At 41.7% G+C, this 21,375-nt stretch overlaps 2 protein-coding genes across 6 annotated transcripts in view; both read left to right on the top strand.

Annotated features, from left to right (window-relative positions):
- Positions 1–15,996, top strand: part of bicd1a (bicaudal D homolog 1a) — a 30,863-nt gene extending 14,867 nt beyond the window's left edge. The window contains exons 2-10 of one of the 5 annotated variants that reach the window (XM_071505183.1): positions 1,961–2,173; positions 4,722–4,874; positions 5,781–6,281; positions 7,998–8,381; positions 8,509–9,273; positions 9,364–9,515; positions 9,649–9,859; positions 11,887–11,972; positions 13,734–15,996. In XM_071505183.1, coding sequence (XP_071361284.1) covers positions 1,961–2,173; positions 4,722–4,874; positions 5,781–6,281; positions 7,998–8,381; positions 8,509–9,273; positions 9,364–9,515; positions 9,649–9,859; positions 11,887–11,972; positions 13,734–13,854 — 2,586 coding nt within the window. In that variant the 3' untranslated portion in view covers positions 13,855–15,996. The other 4 variants (XM_071505157.1, XM_071505165.1, XM_071505174.1 and 1 more) reach the window with 4 other exon arrangements.
- Positions 15,997–18,085: 2,089 nt separating this feature from the next.
- The window catches only part of fgd4a (FYVE, RhoGEF and PH domain containing 4a), a 49,567-nt gene continuing 46,277 nt past the window's right edge, over positions 18,086–21,375 (top strand). Inside the window, exon 1 of the mRNA XM_071505239.1 lies at positions 18,086–18,423. Within this exon, the coding sequence (XP_071361340.1) occupies positions 18,321–18,423 (103 nt within the window). The 5' untranslated portion in view covers positions 18,086–18,320. The remainder of the gene's footprint in view (positions 18,424–21,375) is intronic.

The raw sequence follows: 21,375 nt of genomic DNA on the forward strand, positions 1-21,375 counted from the left end.
AGAAGTCCAGCAGCGGTGCCCTGCGAGGACAGACTCTCGCTCGCCATCCTGCAGGGCTCAGCTGTTGCTGTTGGTCCTTTCTAGACGTCGACAGCCTCTCATCTGAAGTGAGAGTTTGAGCCCATTCAGTCACACTGTGCTTGGAATTAATCAGCTGTTTTGTTCCAGATCACCCCCCCCCCCCCTTTCCTCCCGCCAACACATACTTAATCATTCACTACAATCACATTGTGCCTCCCCCCAGAGAGCGAGAGAGAGGGCGTGAGGGAGAGAGAACAAGAGAGTGTGAAAGAGAGGGAGTGATAAAAGACATGCAGAGAGAGACTGAGAGGGAGGAAAAAATAATAATACTCTTTTTTTTTTCTTTTTTTTTGCATGAGTGTTTTCTAGTCATTACAAAGCAAGTCCTTGAGGACAGTTTTGTGGTTGAATGGCTAAACGTTCGGTGTATTTACAGAGGTTTTGCTGGACTGATTATTGCTGGCTCTTATTCATATGCTAACTGTTACATTTGTAATTCAAGGGGAAAACAAAAGAGTCCATTGAATAAGAATAAATATGTCTCCTGGGGGAATCAGTGCCTTTGTGAGTGAATGATACTTCATTTACCTGGTTTACAGCATGTAGATGAACGGTGAGTTTTTATTGACAGAATGGAAAAGTGTGATCTATTGTTTTACAGGCATTTTGTGTTCCTGCAGCAGGTCAGATGTGACAGACAGGAGGTGATCAATGAAGCTCATTATTTGGCGTTCAAATCTCTCTACTGGTAAATCGCCTCATCACATTCACTCACACGTAATTCATTTAGCCTTTAACACAGTGGCTTGACCTCATAACATTGTTTCATAGTGGCTAAACGGCCACAAGACAAGCAGCTCTCTCTGTGCCAGTGCTATATACTCCAAGATCTGTACTGAAGTAGATTTCTGACTGTAATAAATTCCCCCTATCTAACAGCACACTGCTGACTTAACCTGTTAGCTCATGAATCAACAGTAAATAGAAAATTGAAAGATGGCTCATGCAGTGGGTAGAAAAAGCAGCTGCACTCTGGAGCTCATGTCTTCTCCAAATAACAGATGTTTATAGCTTATAAATGATTCATCCCAAACAGAGAAAATGTTGTTATGGCGAGGTGGGACTGGGAAGACTGTGTGTGAATTATTGATACATCTGGTCCAAAATATACAGCTCCCTTATGATTTAGGCGTCATGGTCAATTTGGTCAAGTGACTCTGTCCAGGAACTGCATCCTGAAGGCTGTAATAACTGTACATGCTGTGCTGTTTACAGTTTCAATTTTAATCCATAAAATATTTTTCAGACAAGGCAATATTGATTGTCTCTCACAGAGGGCACCTCGGGCACCATACCCATTTTTTCCTGCCGCATGGATGTCGAGGAGCGGTTACAACTCACGAATTTGTGTCTGCGGCATCAGGCAGGAAGATAGCGCACCACTGCAGGTTCATACAATATAAATGATAAGTAAGTGCAAAAGTATTGTGGTCTACTGAGTTTTTATGCATTTGCTCCTGCACTAGTGTGGTGCAGTAGGTCCAGTGCGGGACGCCTGTTTTGCTGTTGATGCCTGCTTTGATTTTCTCAATCAGGCCTCGGGTCCTTTATCATGACAAGTCAGCGCTCAGTGCCGTGAAAACCTGTGTCAGGAAAATGGGAACAGTGTGTCTATTGATCACAGTGAAACACCATCCCATACACACAAAGCAGGTATCCTTGAGGCACAGCCTCTGTGCCTAATGTGCTGTTGGTTCAGTGGGTGGTCAAAAGAACAGCAGGAGAACACCTAGTGGCCAACTGTGAAAGATGGGCTTGATTTACCCTACATGCCGGTGGATGCAAATTACTCTCATGACAGGATTTGGATCACTTGTGGTTGTTGCATTTTACTCTGTAACCTATCTTCTAACCATCCCTCCTTTTGCTTCCTCCCCAGGCATTTGGCCAGGCCTACACCAACCAGCGTAAGGTGGCAGAGGATGGGGAGACCAATGAGGAGACGCTGTTGCAGGAATCAGCCTCTAAGGAAGCCTACTACACTGGCCGTCTGTTGGAGCTGCAGACGGAGGTGACGCTAAGCCGCTCTGTGGCATCCAACGCCCAGGCGGAAAACGAGAGGCTCAACACGCTCGTGCAGGAGCTACGAGAGGTGAGCTTCTACAACAGGACAGCTGTGGTTGGAAGCATTTATTATTTATTTAGAGAATATTTAGTTTGAATATGTATTAATATTGTTTCAGTGGTGCACTTTACAAATGCAGTAACTGTCTGCCTTCATTTTGTGGTGTGTTAAATCTGCAGCTCAGTCCATGGTTGTAATAACTTTGTCAAGAAAAACATGTCTAGTCTTATTTGCAGTACATGAACCCACGTGTCTGATAAAGGCCAAAGGTCACAGTGACAGGCAGAACAGGGGCAACCCTCACACAGAGAGGTGTGAGTACGTGCAAGCATGTGTTTATGCATGCATACACTACACGTCTGCAGCCACTGTGTCGGGCAGTGCAGAAGTTCGAGCCGGGGTCAGACACCGCGGCCACGACCCCATTGTGGGGGGCAAATCCGGTGCTAAGCTGGGGAATAAGTGAAATGCCCTGAGCTCGGCACATGTGTGGGGACAGAGTGTGCCAAGCTGCTCTCATCACACAACAACCAACACTACACCCACAGGACACACACTCCCCATTCACTAAACTCATCAGGGACTGTTGCTCTGGGTGTGTGTGTCATACTCTCATCTCCCCAGATTTTTCAGCATATTGACCAAAATCAATATTTTCAGTTTGGAAACGAATTACCTGGTGAGCCTAGCTGAAATATTCATGGTGCACCTGTCACCTGTTTGCATCATGATCACAGCTCTTTGATGATGTGTTCATCAAATGCCTCCTGTCTTTGAAATCCTCATTTGGCTTGTGTGACGCCTGTTAATGAGAAGGAGTCGCCTTTTTCATCGTGGGAAGCAGGTGTTGCAGTCACACAGGTGGGTTCATTTGTCACCAATCACATCTAATCAAAAGACTTTTGCAAGTTCCAAACAACCCTTCACAAACACCATTAGCATATGCAGATTCATCAAGAAAAGAACATCTGGGGAAAGTTTCACTCGATCAGAGAAAGTTTGCTTCTGCTGTTTGTAGTCAGCAGGCGTACATCAGAGCATCAGAAGCTGCAATAACCGATGAACATGTATTTATGTGACCACCTTCCTGTATATTTATTCACGACCTCGTCAGGACTGAGGGGAATTTTGTCTTTATTCCCCGTTGCCGCAGCTACAGTGAATACAACATGGCTGGACTTCTGCCACGGCTGCCAGTGTATCATGAATCTGTCTAAGCTGTCTCAGTCAGTGCTGTGAACTCCAGGTCAGGGGGTGGGTTTGCCCAGCTCTGCCCCGTGGCGGGCCCAGTGCCAGTGTTGTGTGCCGCACTGTCCCTGACCCCAGCCGCTGTGGCCCCCGCTCAGCTGCGCTTCTATAGAGCCTCACTGCCTGATAATTGGCCTCTAATCCTGTGCACTTAATAAACAGCTCAGTGCTAATTCCCCACATTAGCGTGAATAAGTAATTTGACAACATGTTATTGTATGATTCAATTGTTTCTTATCATGTCATGTTTGGTTTCTTTTTTCTTTTCCCGGATCAGTATAAAAGTGTTTTTCAGTGCAGCCAGCGAAGCAGCCCTGCTGTACTTATGTGGACTTTGCAGCTTAGACTCCATTAGTTTCATGAGTATTGGAGCTGCTGTCAGCCACTGTACAAATCAAAAGATTCAGTGGATCATAATGGTCTTTAGTTTCAGTCCAGTTGCCAGTTCTAAAATTGCCATTCACCCCGAAACACACACACAAATATCCAGATTCTGGAGGCTGTACGTGTCTGTGCTCTACATGAGTGCCTACCTCCTGAGTGTGTACCCACTCCTGACACTGTCTCTGGGTCAGCACTTCTGCCATATGTACAGGGAGCTGCAGGGAGCTCTGCAGTGAGACAAGTACCCACATGCGCACACAGACTTTCATCATTAGCTATTCTATACTTCACATAAGCCATCTGCCCAGTAGTTTCATTGTACTGTACACATTTAGTGTGTAAAAATAAGAACGTCATTTAAGTTCTTCTTGTCATTTCTGACTGTCAGATAATATTAAACAAAAAGTATGATATTACCTATCAATAAGTAGACCTTAAAAGTTAGTAAAAGTTGACTGAGTCTGAGTTTTTAAGCTAACAGGGGAGAGCTTCATCCATTTCCCTGTTCCTTCAGGTAACATTAGTAATTATGTGAGCTATATGAGCTCAGGCGATTTTGCTGAGCTCTCAATATATTCCCACTGCTGCCGCCTACTGTACGTAGATTTATGCCTTTTGTGGTCTGTGCATTTCTCCCATTGACATTTTATCTGGTCCGGCATATACTTATGTTTCTGTCTCTGCAAAGCTAAAAAGAATGATCTTTCTGGGAGTGTGAGGCAGCTGACTCATTGAATCTAAGATACTGACAATGATAATGTTTCATAAACTTTCTCATCCTCATGCTATCAGAGAGGAGAAGTATCATTTACATTATGAAGAAGCACTGAATTCTGTTCTTTTTCTCCATCTTTTCTCCCTGTCTGTCCTCCCCTGTCTCCTCATTGTACCCATTTTTTGTCCTCCTGCTCCTCTCTTGTCATCCCTCTTTTCTGGGCTCCAGAGTAATGAGATGCTGGAGCTACAGAGGAGCAGGATGAGGGAGGAGATCAAGGAGTACAAGTTCAGGGAGACCAGGCTTCTTCAGGATTACACAGAGCTGGAGGAGGAGAACATCACACTGCAGAAACTGGTCTCTACACTCAAGCAGAACCAGGTCAGTATGAAGACCCTGTCACTCACTGGTTTACTCATCTGACTCATTTCTCAATTACACCACTCACTCAGAGAAAATTTTGCCCCATAAAGATCTGTCATCTCTTTTAATGATGACAAACCAACCCCTGAATGACTCACACTCCATTTCCCAGAGTCACTTCAAAAACTAAGTGGTCCTCTTTATGTCTTAGTGTCAGTTCTGGTATTCACTGGATCAAACAGTGCTCTCATCTAGTTGGTCATCACCCTTTATTTGCCGTAAGGGGTTACATGATCCCCTATCCAATTACACAGAGTCATCCAGTGTCTGTATTGTTTGTAGTCAGTTCTAGTGCCCGTTCTGTGCTGCAGTAGATTAAGGCCATATAGCACCATAAAATCTGTTTTGTGATGTAATTCTGCTGGTCTTACCGGAAGGCTTATGTCACAGTAAGCTGCAGTTTTTTTGAACTGAATTAAAAAATATTTTTTTTACCTGCTTTGTAACCAAATACAATTTTTAGATTAAGTATTACATGAAAGCAGTATTCCGCATGGAAGTCTAAAGAGGACTATATTAAAATGATAATATAAACTTGAAAATGAAAATTGAATTATACAATAGCATTGTAATTTTCCATGTATGTTGGTGTCTTATGGTTTTATTTAAGTAAAAATTTAAATGACATTTAAATGAAAATGCATTAATCCAAATTGCATTTTTTAGTTTCAAATTTGAATCAGCGTTTGAATATTGTCCACTGTCTGAAATGTGCTTTTTTAACCTGATTGCCTTTATGTCCCCTTTATTTTAGCCTTACATTGGGCCCGCAATTATTAACAAACATCATCTTTATGTTTTAGAATCTAAGTAATTAAATGAAAAGTTTTCTACTCCTTTCCTGTCATCTCTGTTTCCCCCCAGGTGGAATATGAGGGACTAAAACATGAAATCAAGGTGCTAGAGGAGGAGACTGTTCTTCTCAACAGCCAGCTTGAAGATGCTTTACGTCTAAAGGAAATCTCCGAGGGTCAGTTAGAAGAAGCCCTGGATGCCCTGAAGAGTGAGCGTGAGCAGAAGAACAACCTGAGAAAGGAACTGGCCCACCACATCAGCCTGAGTGACAGCGTCTATGGAGCAGGGGCCCACCTGGCGCTGACTGTCACTGGCGTTGAGGGCCTCAAGTTCCCAGAGGAGACAAACGGAAGCAACGGCACCAATGGCAGCACCATCCCTGCTGCTAATGGCAACAATGAGGACAGCAACCGGTGCCAAAACGGTCACCTCCATGCAGGCACAGGGATGGCTAAGATGAATGGGGAGTACCGCCCGGGCCGGAAAGGGGAAGTCCTGCACCCTGTGCCAGACCTGTTCAGTGAACTCAACCTGTCAGAGATCCAGAAGCTCAAACAGCAGCTGCTACAGGTGGGTAATAAGAAAGGGCCTTAAAGGAGGGCTGTAAATTAAATTACCCATAAAAGCCTGAGTAAATTCCCACATATTCTTTCCTCAGACCTTTTGCATCTGTTCATTTTCAAGGACAGTTGTGACGCCACTTGAACGTCACTTTGGTTGTTTGTAGAGCTACTATCTGCCATTGACACTCCATCTAAGATAGTTTACTGCTGAGGGACAGAGCCAGAAACTCACAGCACATAAGCAAATGTCTATTCTGACTCACTCTCCCACAGTGCATTTGTAAGTGTTCATTGCTCCACTGATGAAAGCAGTCACTGTTTGCCGATGGTAACAGCGAGGAAATGACAAAGTGATGACATTTTGCAAACAAGAGCAACTCAGGAAAAACGCCATATAACACCACAGGCTTTACTGAAGGTCTGAATGTTAGTTTTCAAAAGATTATTATAGCACAAAATACACTTTCCTCTGAAATCCAAAATAATGACATTCTTTTGTCAGTGACCCACATCACCTGTCAAGATATAGCAGAAATATTTGTAAACGTGCATTTGATGCAGCATTTTTCATATATCATATGTCATATATCACGTATCATGTATGTTTTTAAATGTACAAAGGTGGGAGTATGGAGTAATAAAAACTACAGCCAAGCCATAGCAGAACACAGAATCCAGTAGTAGCTGCGTGTACATATGCGTGGACCATAGGGAGCCCTGTCAGGGTGATTAGCGTCCGATAAGCAGGAGGAGCAGATCCAGACAGAAACTGACTACTTCTGCTTTCACTTTAGAGACAGGGGGACAGAAATAGAGACATCAACAGGAAGGGAAAATGTCATAGTTAATAATAATAACTGTTTGTCCACTGTACACTTACATTTATACCACAATTACTTCTAAGCTTGCACTGTGATAAGCTACACCCACGTAAACAAAGACTATAAATATAATGATTATATAACATAGTGTAGGAACTGGCTTCTCCGAGTGCATCAAATATTCATAAACAGGCACACGATACAGGAGGGTTACACGTTAAACGATATAGAAATCATAGATAAATGAGATTCATGCTAAAATCTAATTAAATCATTACTATACATTTTCCCCTGGCTGAGCCCCATTGGGGATAGAAAATTAGATTTGTGGCTGCTATATTAGCAGTGTGCCTTTCTCTGTAAACACAATTACTCCTTAATCAATTTTCACTTTCCAGTTGATTATTCTGGAAAGGACGTAACGGCCAGCAGCATCGGGGCTTCTAATTTCTAGCTGAATGTAGCAAAATCAGTTTTGTCTTTCTCACTATAGACACTGTTGTTGGATCAGTAAAGTGTCACCCTTTCAAAGCCGGGGAAGCACAGTCGGCTCACTCCCCTCATCAAGAGGCAATTAAACAGCAACCATATGTCACTGCACACTTTTGTACAAGTCAGTAACACAGGTCATATGATACAATTCCTTTGTGTTTGTTCATTTGCTGCCTAATAATGAGTTCAGGCAGGTCATAGTGAGTCTTGCTATGGCTTCTTTTTAGCAGCTGTTTTGATCTTCATTTTATTATTGAATAGGTGCATTTATATTGAACACAACGATGTAGATACAGTGAATATTGTGAATGAAAGACACAACATGTAATGATGTAATGTGTAAATGATAAAAAATAAAGGCTCTTGTCTTGTCTGACTCTCATGTTGGTGTGTATCCGCCCGTCCTACAGGTGGAGCGTGAGAAGGCAGCGCTGCTCATGAACCTGCAGGAGTCACAGACCCAACTGCAGCACACACAGGGCGCCCTGACCGAGCAGAACGAACGGGTCCATCGCCTCACCGAACGCGTCAATGCCATAAAAAGTCTCAATGGAGACAAAGAGCTTGATGACCCACAAGAAAGTGAGAAGCCTGATGTATCACCACCAGCCAATGGTCACCATGATCCTGATATCCACGGGTTTGAGATCCTGGAGTGTAAGTACAAGGTGGCGGTGACAGAGGTGATCGATCTGAAAGCAGAGCTTAAGGCCCTGAAGGAGAAGTATAACCAGGCTGTGGAGGGGCAGGGAGACAGCCACAGTGATGACAGAGTCCAGGCACTGAATGAACAGGTTTGTAGATTTGTTTTTATTGCTGCATCAGTTGTAATATCTTTTTTATTGGAGCGTATTAATCTCACTCACTATAGGTTTTGCATCCTATAACATCCTAGCTGTCCAAATGATTTCTTTCAAACAGGTAACTCATTTGGAGCGCAGCTGTCGAGAGGGCCGGGAGAAGACAGCGAGCCTGGAGGCAGAGCTCCGAGTGGCCACAAGCACAGCCACAGAAAGCCAGGGCATGCTGAACGCAGCACAGGATGAGCTGGTAACCTTCAGTGAAGAACTAGCACAACTCTATCACCACGTCTGTCTGTGCAACAACGAGACACCCAACCGCGTCATGCTGGACTACTACCGCCAGAGCCGGGTCACACGCAGCGGCAGCCTGAAAGGCTCAGACGATCCTCGGGCTTTGCTCTCACCTCGCTTGGCGCGACGCCTTGCTGCAGCATCTGCAGCTTGCTCCTCTGAGTCCCCACGCAGTCCCATGGACTCCCCATCCAAAGATGCCCATCACAATGAAACAACAACCAACTCTTCTTCAGTGGACTCTTCATCCTGCCATAGCAGCCCCACCCGCAACCCCACCGGCTCCCCAGTCATCAGCATCTCTCCTTGCCCATCTCCACTTCCCTCAGAGGCAGGTGGGGACCTGCGGAAGGAGCCCATGAATATCTACAACTTGAACGCCATCATCAGAGACCAGATCAAACACCTCCAGAGGGCTGTTGACCGCTCACTGCAGCTGTCCAGGCAGAGGGCTGCAGCCAGGGAGCTGGCGCCTATGCTTGACAAGGACAAGGAGTCGTGCATGGAGGAACTTCTTAAGCTCAAGTCCCTGCTCAGTACCAAGAGAGAGCAGATAGCCACACTCAGGCTGGTGCTCAAGGCCAATAAACAGGTGAAGGTTTTTCTTTGCTCTTAATGCATCATGAAAAGATGTGTTTTCATTGGAAACTGAAGAGTTACATCCAAATCTCCTCCTTTGCAGACAGCAGAGGTTGCGCTGGCTAATTTGAAGAGCAAGTACGAGAATGAAAAGGCAATGGTGACAGAGACCATGATGAAGCTGAGGAACGAGCTTAAAGCTCTGAAAGAAGATGCTGCCACCTTCTCATCTCTCAGGGCCATGTTTGCCACAAGGTGAGAGAGGGTCTGGAAAAGTTGAGCTGCTAAGGTGCAGAAATGTGTGTAAAAAGGGAAAGAGGATGTGTTAATACAGGTAATAAATTATCTCTTGACAGACATCTGTCCTTTTGCCTCTCTCTCTTCATAGGTGTGATGAGTATGTTACCCAGCTGGATGAGATGCAGAGGCAGCTGGCAGCAGCAGAGGATGAGAAAAAGACACTGAACTCCCTCCTCCGTATGGCTATCCAGCAGAAACTGGCCTTGACCCAACGCCTGGAGGATCTGGAGTTTGACCATGAGCAGACCTACCGTGGCCGTGGCGCTAAAGTGCCCAAGATAAAAAGCAGCCCGCCCAAAGTAAGTCGCAGAGGCGCCGTCACGGCTCCACCCAGCCCTAACAGGCTGTACAGCCACTCCATCATCACCACCCCCACCCTAAACACCTCCCTGACCCTCGGTAATCCTCCCACCTGTCCGTCCATGTCTGCGTGGATTCCAGACACACTTTCTGAAACAATCCAGACCTCAGCTTCAACTCTACCTGACTTTAAGTACTCCAGTTTGTCGCTGGACAGCCAGCCCATCATGATAGACCCTGAGTGGCTAACCTTAGAGTTCAAACGACTCATTTATTCAAGACAAAACATAGATCAACTCTCCCCATCACACAAGCCCAGCACTGTTAGCCCCGCCTCAGTATCTCCTCACCTTCGTCGAAGGCGATGATTCATCATCATCTGTACACTAGTATCCACTGTGTACACAGTTCCCAGAAGCCTCGGAATTAGGTGGGATACAGAGAGGAGGAAAAATTGGTTTCATATGTCTATGGTTTGAACATGCAGCAACACTCAGGAAGAAGGAGCCCATGACAGCAATCTCCATCCACAAAGTATTTGCTATTGTAAAGGTTGACTGAAAGTTGGTCAGCATAGAATTTAATGATGAACACCATTACAAATTTGACATTTTCTACCAGCTACCATAACATATTACATCATGCATCACTCTCCCACAGTACTGGGAATGGTTGCAGCATCTCTGTCAACATACAGTGACTCACAGCACCTCCCTGTGGCAGACTCAGTACATTACATGTTAGAATTTGTCTTTATATTTTTATTAAAATGTTTATTAACCTATTTTATTAAGCCTATGATATTATTTCTCAGTTATTGTGTTGTAAAATGATATTTCCTCCTGTTCATCTTTGCATGCCTTATTTTGTCACATCTAAAGTTCTGTCAGGAAGCATTTGACAGGATTAGAGTGTGTTACATGGTTAATGTGTTGTATAGTGAGTACCGGTAGTATGGAAACCAGTCACACCTCCTCTCTGTGCCTCAACCTCCTCTTTGATTTTTCGTCTCCTACCCTGCATGTAGTATAAAAAAACAAAAGACTAAATCCATCTACACCCACACCGATGACCAATTCCCTGACAAACCACTCTTACATTGTTGCCAATTCTTACCACTAGATGGAAGTGTCTGAACACATTTCCATTCTCTTTCCTGTCAAATGCTGTTGGACTTTCTTCCTCGCTTATCCCACCTCAGATAATCTATTGTCATTAATAAAACACATTAAACATTTACAGAACAAGACATCCTTCATGTGCTCTCTAATAACCTACAGCAACAGCTTTTAAGTGGAACTGACAACCTTGACTTGTGAAGTTTGAAAAGATAGTGGAAACGAGGAGCAGGTGTTGTGGAGTTGAGCAGGAATGGATTGTTCAGCATTAGTCCCAAGTGTTTATCCTTCTCCTTTTGTGCTTTACAAATCAATACAATATTGGTGTTTGTGTGTGTGTGTCTCTGTGTGTGTAAATGTGTCCATGTTTCTGACTCCTACGGTGCTTTGTGTTGTCCACCTCTAGTGCTGATTGTGTAGCTGTGCAGAGACTGTTCCTATCAGTGTGGTCAGATGAGACTGGTTTGCATTATTGCTACATTATTAGTTACAGTCACACAAGTGACATGTTGTAGAAGCAGTCAGGTTATACTCAGTCTGACTCCAAGTATTTCACTCTTATGATCTTTTTCTCATCTTGCTCTTCTTGTTCTGTCTTTTCTCTCTACAAAGTGAAACACTGATTTCCAGAAGAAATCAAGTTTCTCGCTCAAGAGAAACCAAGCCAAGCAAAAATACAAAAGGAAGATCATCACAGTTATTATGTGAAATGACAACTAGCCCCATGGTTTAGCTGTGCCATCAGAACAAATGTTTACAGATGAGGATCAGCCTGTTGCTACATTATGGGCAACCAGTCAGTCTCTTTGTCTCTGACAAGGCCTTCCCCTGTCCTGTCCTCCCTGTTTTCTCTGTTCTATTGTCTAACCCTGAGTGTCACCACTCTGTATATCTGTCTAATTTATCAGTCTCTTGTAGATTGTCAGCAGCCTGCTGCCTCAGTACCGTCACACTCCCCACAACTAAGGCGAGGGAGAGCCTCCCTAGCCCGCAGGTAACAAGCTGGAGAACCTGCTAGTAGTAGGATAACCAACCTCTATCTGTCTATCTATCTATCTATCTATCTATCTATCTATCTATCTATCTATCTATCTATCTATCTATCCATCATCCATCCATCCATCCATCCATCAATCCATCAATCTATCTATCTATCTATCTATCTATCTATCTATCTATCTATCTATCTATCTATCTATCTATCCATCCATCCATCCATCCATCCATCCATCTATCTATCTATCTATCTTGTACATGCCACAAAATCGTAGTTGTAGCCTGTTACACATCACTCTATATGTAGATATAGATTTTCTTCACATCTTTTTATAGTGGCACATCTGCATATGTATAAGATAAGTTATGAATGGGTTATGGCTGAAACCCTTATATTGCATAATATAACACTTCTCACTGGGCGAGGGCTTTCTTCACTTTGCATGTGCAGTTTTGCATGGCAGTTTTATGGCAGTTTTATATACATGCTATTACTCTATTTAATGTCAACACTCATATTCCTACTTTCAAGTCAAAATCATGATATTAAATAATCCCATATTATTGTAGATTAAGCTGCCCAGCAGCATTTAAAGAAATTAGAATTCAACAATAATAATAATAATTCCATCTTTAGCAACAGCAAAATTTGTGACATACACATAAATTCACAGATAATTATAGTCCAGCTATATAATCTTATTCGGAATGCAGCCGTTCTGCGTAATGAATACTTTTACTTGATTGTATAGATGGATATGTGATGCAAATACTTATGTATTTTTACTGAAGTCAAATTGCAGGAGTCTTACTTGTAATGGAGTAAATTTCCACGGTGGTATTGCTGTTATGTAAGTAAAACTTCTGTGAATGTCTCCCACCAATGCTCAGTAGACATTTCGACTTTCCATAGCTGGAAAGCACAGGTGTGATTAATACCAGTGTCAATGGAAGTGTCACATACAAGTTAGCCAGTAGCTATAAGTAGCATCATTAGTTACATGTTATATGTGTTTGACAAGCTGCCCACTGTGAAGGACTTCTGTTAGCCTAAGCACTTCAGTCACTAACTAGTAGGCTAATGTTTGGCTAATGTTTGAGTTCACCAACAGACTGGAAAACAAACTGTGTCCATCTTTATTTTATGAACTTAAAACATTCATACAAGGCAACTAGGAAACTGCTGACATCCGAGGCTGTGATTGGTTCAGGTGTTGTGCTGGTTAGCCTTTCTCTCTAACCCTGTTTTGTTCTGTCGATGTATTCACCAAATACTTTGTCCTGAAGTATGAGCAGCCCTTCCCTTGTATCTGGGGTGGTTTTAAAGGTATACTTTGGCTTTTTGGGAGATATGTTTAAGTTCTAAGGTTCACTGTTTAACAGGTTATGTCTTTTTTGTTTAATCTGTACAAAACGGAAAAAAAGTGTAAAACAACAAGTTATTGGCTAGCTGTTTCAGGTCTTTGTGCTAAGCTAAGCTAACTGGCTGCAGGTGGCAACATATTTACTATACAGACATGAGTAGTATTAATCTTCTCATCTAAATGTTGGCATGAAAGCAAATGATGTTTTTTCCCAAAATGTCACATTTTTCCTTTAAACCACACCAGTCTTTTGGCCTTTATCATATGTTGCTTTTTTGTTTATTTGGTGTAACCTTGTTTTTCTAACCACTGTTTCCCCTCTTCTACAGCCCTGGAAATATATTTTTCACACAGTCTTATTTATTCTTTTCTCCTGTGTCTCTTCATTCTTGTAGTCCTAAATTTGTGGCAGACCTCCAGGATCACCATGCAGTCCTGTCCCGCAGAAGTAGCCTTCTCTCTCCCTGCGACCCTCGTAACTGTCTGGTCCACCAACCCAACCCCCCCAGCACCTAACCTCACTGCTCCAGCCCAGACCCTGGCCTGGGTCTGGTAGGAGTCATGCAGAGACAGAGACACTCTGTAAGGGGGTTCCCCCAACCCCACAGTCCAACCTGGTGCTTAGTGGATTCCCACCCCCCCAACCCCAAGCACTACATGGCCCAGCCCCTGGCAGGATTCTTGGTTACCTTGGTCGCAGAAGAAGAGCAGAGCGCTCTCATCTTCTCTGGAAGTGACATCCTGTCCTGGAAAAGACTGGACTGAGGCACAAATGCCAGAGTGACAAATCAAGGGGAATCTCTTACCTTTTTCCCACCAGTATTTATTTATAATTTATTGATTATTTATTTACATATTGATTTGTGACAAGTTTCTGATATATTTATTACTGGAATGTGTTATTTCTGTGTTTGTTGGTCATTTTTCAGGATGGAAATCAAGATGTGTTTTACTGCGTGTGGTGAAGACTTCAGTGATCACAGACGACTGTATGCAACCAAAAACAGAATTTCCTCATTGCAAATGTTCTTACTGGTCTAATGAGCAGGTTTAAAACTTGCCTAACCTTATTATACTGCAATTAAGATGTTAGATTTTGTCAGTACAATAATAAAAAAATATACAGTATATGCCATTTTTACATAGTGGTGTGAGAGTACATTGGGTTTGACATTGCAAACAGACTAATGAAGGTAAGCATTTTTAAGAAAATTGTTTCTTGTGGTGGTGATGGGTGGATTTCAACTACCTTTCTAATGCCACTAGTCTTTCTTGGAATGCCTGTGTTTTTTTATACAGCTTTTGTTTTGCAAATCATGTGCATAAAGACTATTTTGTACCTCCTTTTATTTTTATTTATTTTTACAGCAGACTCTGGTGACGTGGCTCTGTCTGTTACATAGCTCGGATCTCTTTAGAGACTGAGATAGATGAGAGGAAGTTTGAGATCAGGACTAGGGCTGTTGGCCTGGGTTTGCCTTTTGAATTGCACAGGTGTAGGTGACCATGGAGTGATCTGACCTCTTGCTTTTTAACATTAGCTATGAACTGAGGATTCCCCAATGGTGTGCCTCTTGTTGAGTTACCGTCAACTTCATCACCACAAAGTATTCTCTGTGAGCTTTTTCTCTGTTTGTCACGACTCCAGAAAAGTGTTAAAACCTTTATCACCTGTTATTATTTCCCATATCAGCTGTTATTATTTCCCATACCATGACAATGATAGAATTGTCAATCAATTGACAATCGAAGCTACCCTTGACTGTCATCGTAGCATCTCCTTGTTGAGCTGTCTCCACATGCTTTGTCCAAACAGTAAGCAGTACTGTCCAAGCACAATTATGCAGTATGCATTATAGCAATACAGTAGCACCGGTCGTAGACAGATCTGGATAAGATTTACGTAATCCTTCAACCATTTCTGTCACAATGAACTAACCAGCAGGTTGACAAGATGTATAGACAACAAGAGTGTCCCCAACTTTCTTAAAACACTGGGGGCACAGTTACAGCACTACTGTCACTTCCCTTTGACACAATCGAGATGTTGTTTCTTTTCGAAACAGTTTTGATCACAGAGGAGTTGGGCTAAGTGTGACTGAGATGGATGTATTTTGTGACATTTGTTGCATAATTGAAGTCCCCTCTCTCTATTGTTATGCCCTCATAACGTCTTTAATGTCGGTGTTGTCCTCACTGCACTGAACACATACTTCTGCCACACGGATATGAAACAAATAGACTAAAACATACATACATAGCCAGTATCGTAATGTAATGACAGACATTTCCTGTTACAACTGCGGAGAATGAGTGGACTCTTTATGTTCTCTGTGTGTGTACATTTGTTGGATTTGTCTTTGTTAACAGTGTACATTGTTACTTTTGCAACTACAGAGTGATGAAAATATTCGTGGTCCAAAAGTAGCTTCTGAACCCATGCAGGCTCATTGGTGAGCTAACTCTCTTGGTTTGTTTGCACAATATAGCAGTGGATGGAGAGAGACTAATCCAATGGAGAAAAAAAAATAAAAGGTTTAAAAGGAATGATAGCTATATGCTGTACTACAGTGGGTTTTACAGTTTCTCCTCCATTTAAAACTGTGTTTAATTGGTTTCACAAGTAAATTAAAGATCTGTCCTTGGATTTGTATGTGACTTTGTGTTTGTGTCTGAATCTCTATTATTCATAAATTATCCATGTATCCATGCAGACAACACACATACACACACAGCAGATGAATTTGTTGCAGACTGGATGAGGTAATTTGAGCAATGATTTGAGACAGGGGCGGATACATCAGCAGAGAAGCTCAGCTCATCTGATAGGAAGAAGGCCGTCAGTGTGTTTTGGTACAGAGTGTATTGTAAATATGTTAAGTCCTGGTAAAGCTCTCTGTCACAATAGAAGCAAATGAAAATGGCTAGACATTTGTATTAAATTGATTTCAGTCTCAGCTATCAATTGCATTATTGCATATGGTGAGTTCACATTTTTTAAGATGTATGCCTCTCACTATTGGACTGTGTATCTAAATCCCAAATTATAAGATTTTTTTCTTAGTATTGTATAACTGGGCCAAGATCACCATAAAGTACCTTTTAACCCTCACAATACGCATACATTTTGATCTCAATTTCCCATTCCCTTTATGTATCATTATAAACAGCACCCTGTCAGGGACATTACTGTTAAATAATTTTTCAATACAATATTAAAATAAAACATAGCCTACATTTTCTGAAAGGTATGATGTCCCTTTTCTAAACAGGTTTATTTGTTTGCTTTCAAACTATAAATTAATTAATTAATTAAAGTTGCAGACAGGCTGGACATTTTGGGACAATAGGGTGGACATTTTCAGCTTCAGTTAGCATATCAGTGGGCAACAAATTGCCACTAGCTAGTCTGGTTGTTGAAGAAAATTTGATATACTTAAACTTACATATTTTGAAAATATTGTATTTTAATCACATATTTTATGCCAGGGTGGACATGTTAAGCTTGGGCAGAGCAAGAGAGAAAAAACTGTTGCCCCCACTAGATGGATGGATGGCCTTTTCTTAAAGGGGCAGACTCCTCAATACGACAGGGTGGACCATTTGGATCATTTAAGGAACATACACAAACTCTTCTTTTTAAATGATTTTTCTAATCAAATGGCCAATGTAATATGTTGTTTTAAAAAATAATAATATTAAAAACCATAATTTTATGACTTGATGATATTTTAGTCACATTGAAACTGAATGAGCAGTACATGTGACACAGCAAACCCATTTTTATGTTTTATGCCTAATATGTCTATATATATGTGTGTGTGTGTGTGTTTGTGTGTGTGTATGTGTGTGTGTGTGTGAATGTATACACACATGTATACACACATGTAAGTCACATATATATATATATATATATATATATAAGTAATAAAAACATGATATATATATAAACATGTTTTTATACCTCATATATATATATAGATATATATATGTGACTTACATGTGTGTATACATGTGTGTATACACTCACACACACACACACATACACACACAGGTATAAAAAAATTATATATATATATATATATATATATATATATATATATATATATAAACATGTTTTTATACCTTGTATATAGATATAGATATATATATGTGACTTACATGTGTGTTAATATGCAGCAAATTTGATAAATTATCTCATGACTAATGTAGTTTCCAATAAGGAAAAGATAATATAATTAAGACTCACTATCTCATCAGTCTGAGACTGAATTTGTCATATTTAAGACTTTTTAAGACAGATTTTTAAATATTCAGTGGTGGAATGTAACTAAGTATGCAACATTTACAGGAGTAGGCCTACATGTAATTTTAATGTAGCCCACCTTTACTTTACTTGAGTATTTTGATTTAAGGCTACTTCATCCTTCTACTCCACTAGCTTATTAACGACAACATTAATAATGATAACAAAATGAATAATAAATTATTAACAGAGTATAGTTTAATACCTACTACATTTTGAGAATTAAATACTGACTTTGGGGAACTGTAAAACTGGGTTACTATCATGTGTTATTGAGTGTATGTGTGTGTGGCACCGTGGCCAACAGTGAGGAGACAGTGAGGACAGAACAATGAGGAGGTCTGCACCACTCGTAAGCATGTGGGGGGAGAGAGGGGAGTGGCGAGGGAAACACCCCCCCAGCAAGGTGACATTGCAGGGGGGACTAGTGGATGAAGCGGACTCAGCTGTCACATGTATACAGCTGTTTACCGGAATCTGACGTGTCTTCACTACTTTGACGTTACTTATTTACCTGCACAGGCAGTTCACATGTCTTTTTCCCCGCGGGCGTTTACGCGCTGCCGCCGCGCAGCTTGGCGCGGTGCTGAGATTGTTGCAAGCAGCGGGCCGCGTTTCTTCAACTTTTAGAGTTTGCTTCTGATCGTTTTTGAACGCGTCTTACCAACACGTCTCGATGCTGGAGCGTTCGGTTTCTCATAGAAGAATGGACGGATTTAACAGAGTCGCCTTTCGCAGGAAACCGCGGAGTCTGGAAACTGAGGAGCCAGAAGAGGCAGGTGAGGTTTTCAAGGAATGCTGGGAGAAAGAGGTGTACTGTCCCAGGGGTACTGCAAGGTAGTCCTTATGACTATGATAATGATCAAGCCCATTTGTTACATATTGCACGGGCTGTTTTTGAAAACAAATTTTTGTGCACTCCCCTGGAGATCCACCTGACAGGAAACCTACAAGTCTGAGGAATTATTTCTGGCTGTAACGCTTTACCTGGCCTCATGGTGACTCAGTGCTATGACTTGTTGGCTGTCTTGTATTAGCCATCATTTGTTATCGGCAGTCTGGTTGAGAAAGCATGGAATGACCAGGCTGTAACACACCTACACACCTACATGAAAGCCCTTGTTTACACACCAATGGTGACTTACTGGCTGCTCAGCAGGTATGAAGGTTTCAGAGGCAAGCCCCAGCCTGTTGTGTAACCATCTCCATGCTTGAGGGCACTTTTTTTTCCTTCATTCTGTTGAGCACTTCTGTAGGAAGTCCAAAAACTTTCAACTCTCATCTCCCATCAAGGAACGTGTACCCTTGCATTTTGTATTTCAGCCTTGGTTTTTAAATGTGATCGAAAACAGCCTTGGGATCTGTCTCTGTCCAGGTTCTCAGATGGATCTTAGCCTGTAACTTAAAGTTTACCCAGGCTTTAATCGGACCAGTCTGTCTATAAGTCTCCAAATACAAACACTGTCTGTCTGGATACGAACACAGTAGATAGGAGGCACTTGCATGACTTACTCTTATCTTGCAAATCTGTAGGGTGCTTGTGCAAACATGCAGCTAAGGATTACTGTACTGTTGCAGTTTAATATGAACTTTGGTCTGTGGTTGAAGGTGCCACTGTTATGATCAGAAAAGGTGGCTTCAGCTAACAAGGCGCAAATGTGTCTGTCAGCTCTCCGGCCCAGTCACTCACGTCTGCGGGTGATTAGCTGTGAGTCAGGAAGTGAGGTAAATACAAGAATACCCAGAGATATTATCTGTAAGTGAATCACTGTGTGTCAGCAATACTGTGTCAAATTCATATAGTTTTATCACCATAGCTGCCGCCAGTATTGCAGATCTGTGTTTTTCTCTCATAGATGAACAGCCTCCGTCTTTCTAGTTCTAGTCTCACTGTTTCATTACGGAGCCACTGTAAACATATGTCATGCTGTTTCTGTAAATGTAAAACTAGCCTGTTCTTGAACCGTGGTTGATTCTACAAAGCACCTAATAAAACTAATAAGTATAACTTCATTGTCCCTGATACAGTTAGACAGTAATTCCTTCTTGACTTGGTTCATTATGACTCTTAATGATCCAGTGTTTTTATTATGCCTGGCTGATCCTGCTTTTCTTGGACCAGGGATCAGACTTATAATGATGCACTGTCATTTTGACTTCATATTTCTAGGTCACTGCATCGGTTTAAAATTGGCTTGTAGGCCACATTTGAAGTCCATTATTTTTTGCTGAAAAAAAGTGCTTTATTACCATTTCTGTCTGTTTTGATCTCGTCTTCTTGGACAAATGGTTACGTGTGCGTCAGTCTCATATCCTTTCATGGTGGGTCATCTTTGAATGTACATTTCTAACATATTACACTGTTATCCTGTTATAGCTCTTGTGTAACAGAGTTGCATTTACACACATGTGAAATCTAATTATCAACACAACAGTGCCTGCCTCTCATGTGTGATGACAGGTTTGCAGTAAGCAGAAACAATTAGCTTTCTCTGGATAAAATCTCCCCTATTGCTTTATACACAAAACATCCCACAGGCTAAGTACCTTATCTTATTATAAGTCACGTGTAGAATGAAATGTATTTAGTGTTTTAAGTCCAAACAGCTTGGGGTCATGTCAGTCTGAGATGGTGTTGCTTGTAGATGGTGAGGACAGCTGTGTCAGTCTTCAACAAAGGAGCTGTTTGTTTTCTGTGTGCGAAGACAGCAGCAGTGGGACTGTATGAATCAGAAGCTGTGTGGCCCGCTAGCCTACTGTTGTTGGTATTGTTTTGCTATACTGATGCCCATTCAGCCCCAACTGAACCTTCTCACTGTCCTCTACTGGTTTCAGCTCACTTCAGGCAATAGTGCTTTCCTTGTGCGGCTCAGTTCATGATGGCTTAGGGATGACTTCTTTTTATATGCTGTGTATTGCTGTACACTTTTGTGTGTGTTTGGTATTTGAATTCTAAAAGGTCAATTAGAAATAATTTTCTTTCCCTCTGCTTTGTGGTTATATCAAAGTTGTGGTCTTGTAAATAAGCCATGACAGGAAAGTCTCATCCTCTTAGAACAGACACCATGCTGAGAAACTTAGTTTTCATTATTCTATAAACTGTTTGTGCTGTATATTATGAATCTCACAGAAAAAACAAATTATGTCAATGATGCCACTAATCAATATATTTATATTCAACAGGGGAAGTTGCTTGGTGTCGCTTTTAGTGATGAATTATTACCCAGCTTTTCAGTTCCCTTCAGCTGTGTAGTGCGTTTTAGCATCTTTCAACTCATTGTTTTGGTTTTATGAGCCAATCTCTAGCTGGTGGAGAAAGTGAAGCACTGAGCAGCTACAGAGTCAGATATTTTCCAGAGGAGTTGGTAGGGACCAAACCTGAGGTAAAATGATAATGAATATTGGACCTACGTTCATTGGTGACTGGAAACACCACTCCATTATGACTGTAAATGCTTATGTGGCTCAGTCGCTGCTGGATGTGTAAAAAGCAGTTTGCTTCTTGTTTTGTTTTTTGTTTTTTTTACACATTTGACTTTGTATGGTGTAATTAATCACTTGTGTTTGCAGCTTTTAATACAGAATTGCATTCAGATTTAAGATTTATTTTTTTATTCTGTGTTTAATTGTGGCTCAGGAATTCAATTTTTGTTGATCCTGGTGTTATCTTTGTGTTCCTACAATGTCCTGCTTTGTCTTTGTTCCCTGTACATTGATCAGGTCATGAGACT

This window comes from Trachinotus anak, unplaced genomic scaffold, assembly GCF_046630095.1.
Source record: "Trachinotus anak isolate AG129_WGS33_773 ecotype Australia unplaced genomic scaffold, CSIRO_AGI_Tana_v1 ptg000002l, whole genome shotgun sequence".
In the NCBI taxonomy this organism is placed as follows: Eukaryota; Metazoa; Chordata; class Actinopteri; order Carangiformes; family Carangidae; genus Trachinotus; species Trachinotus anak.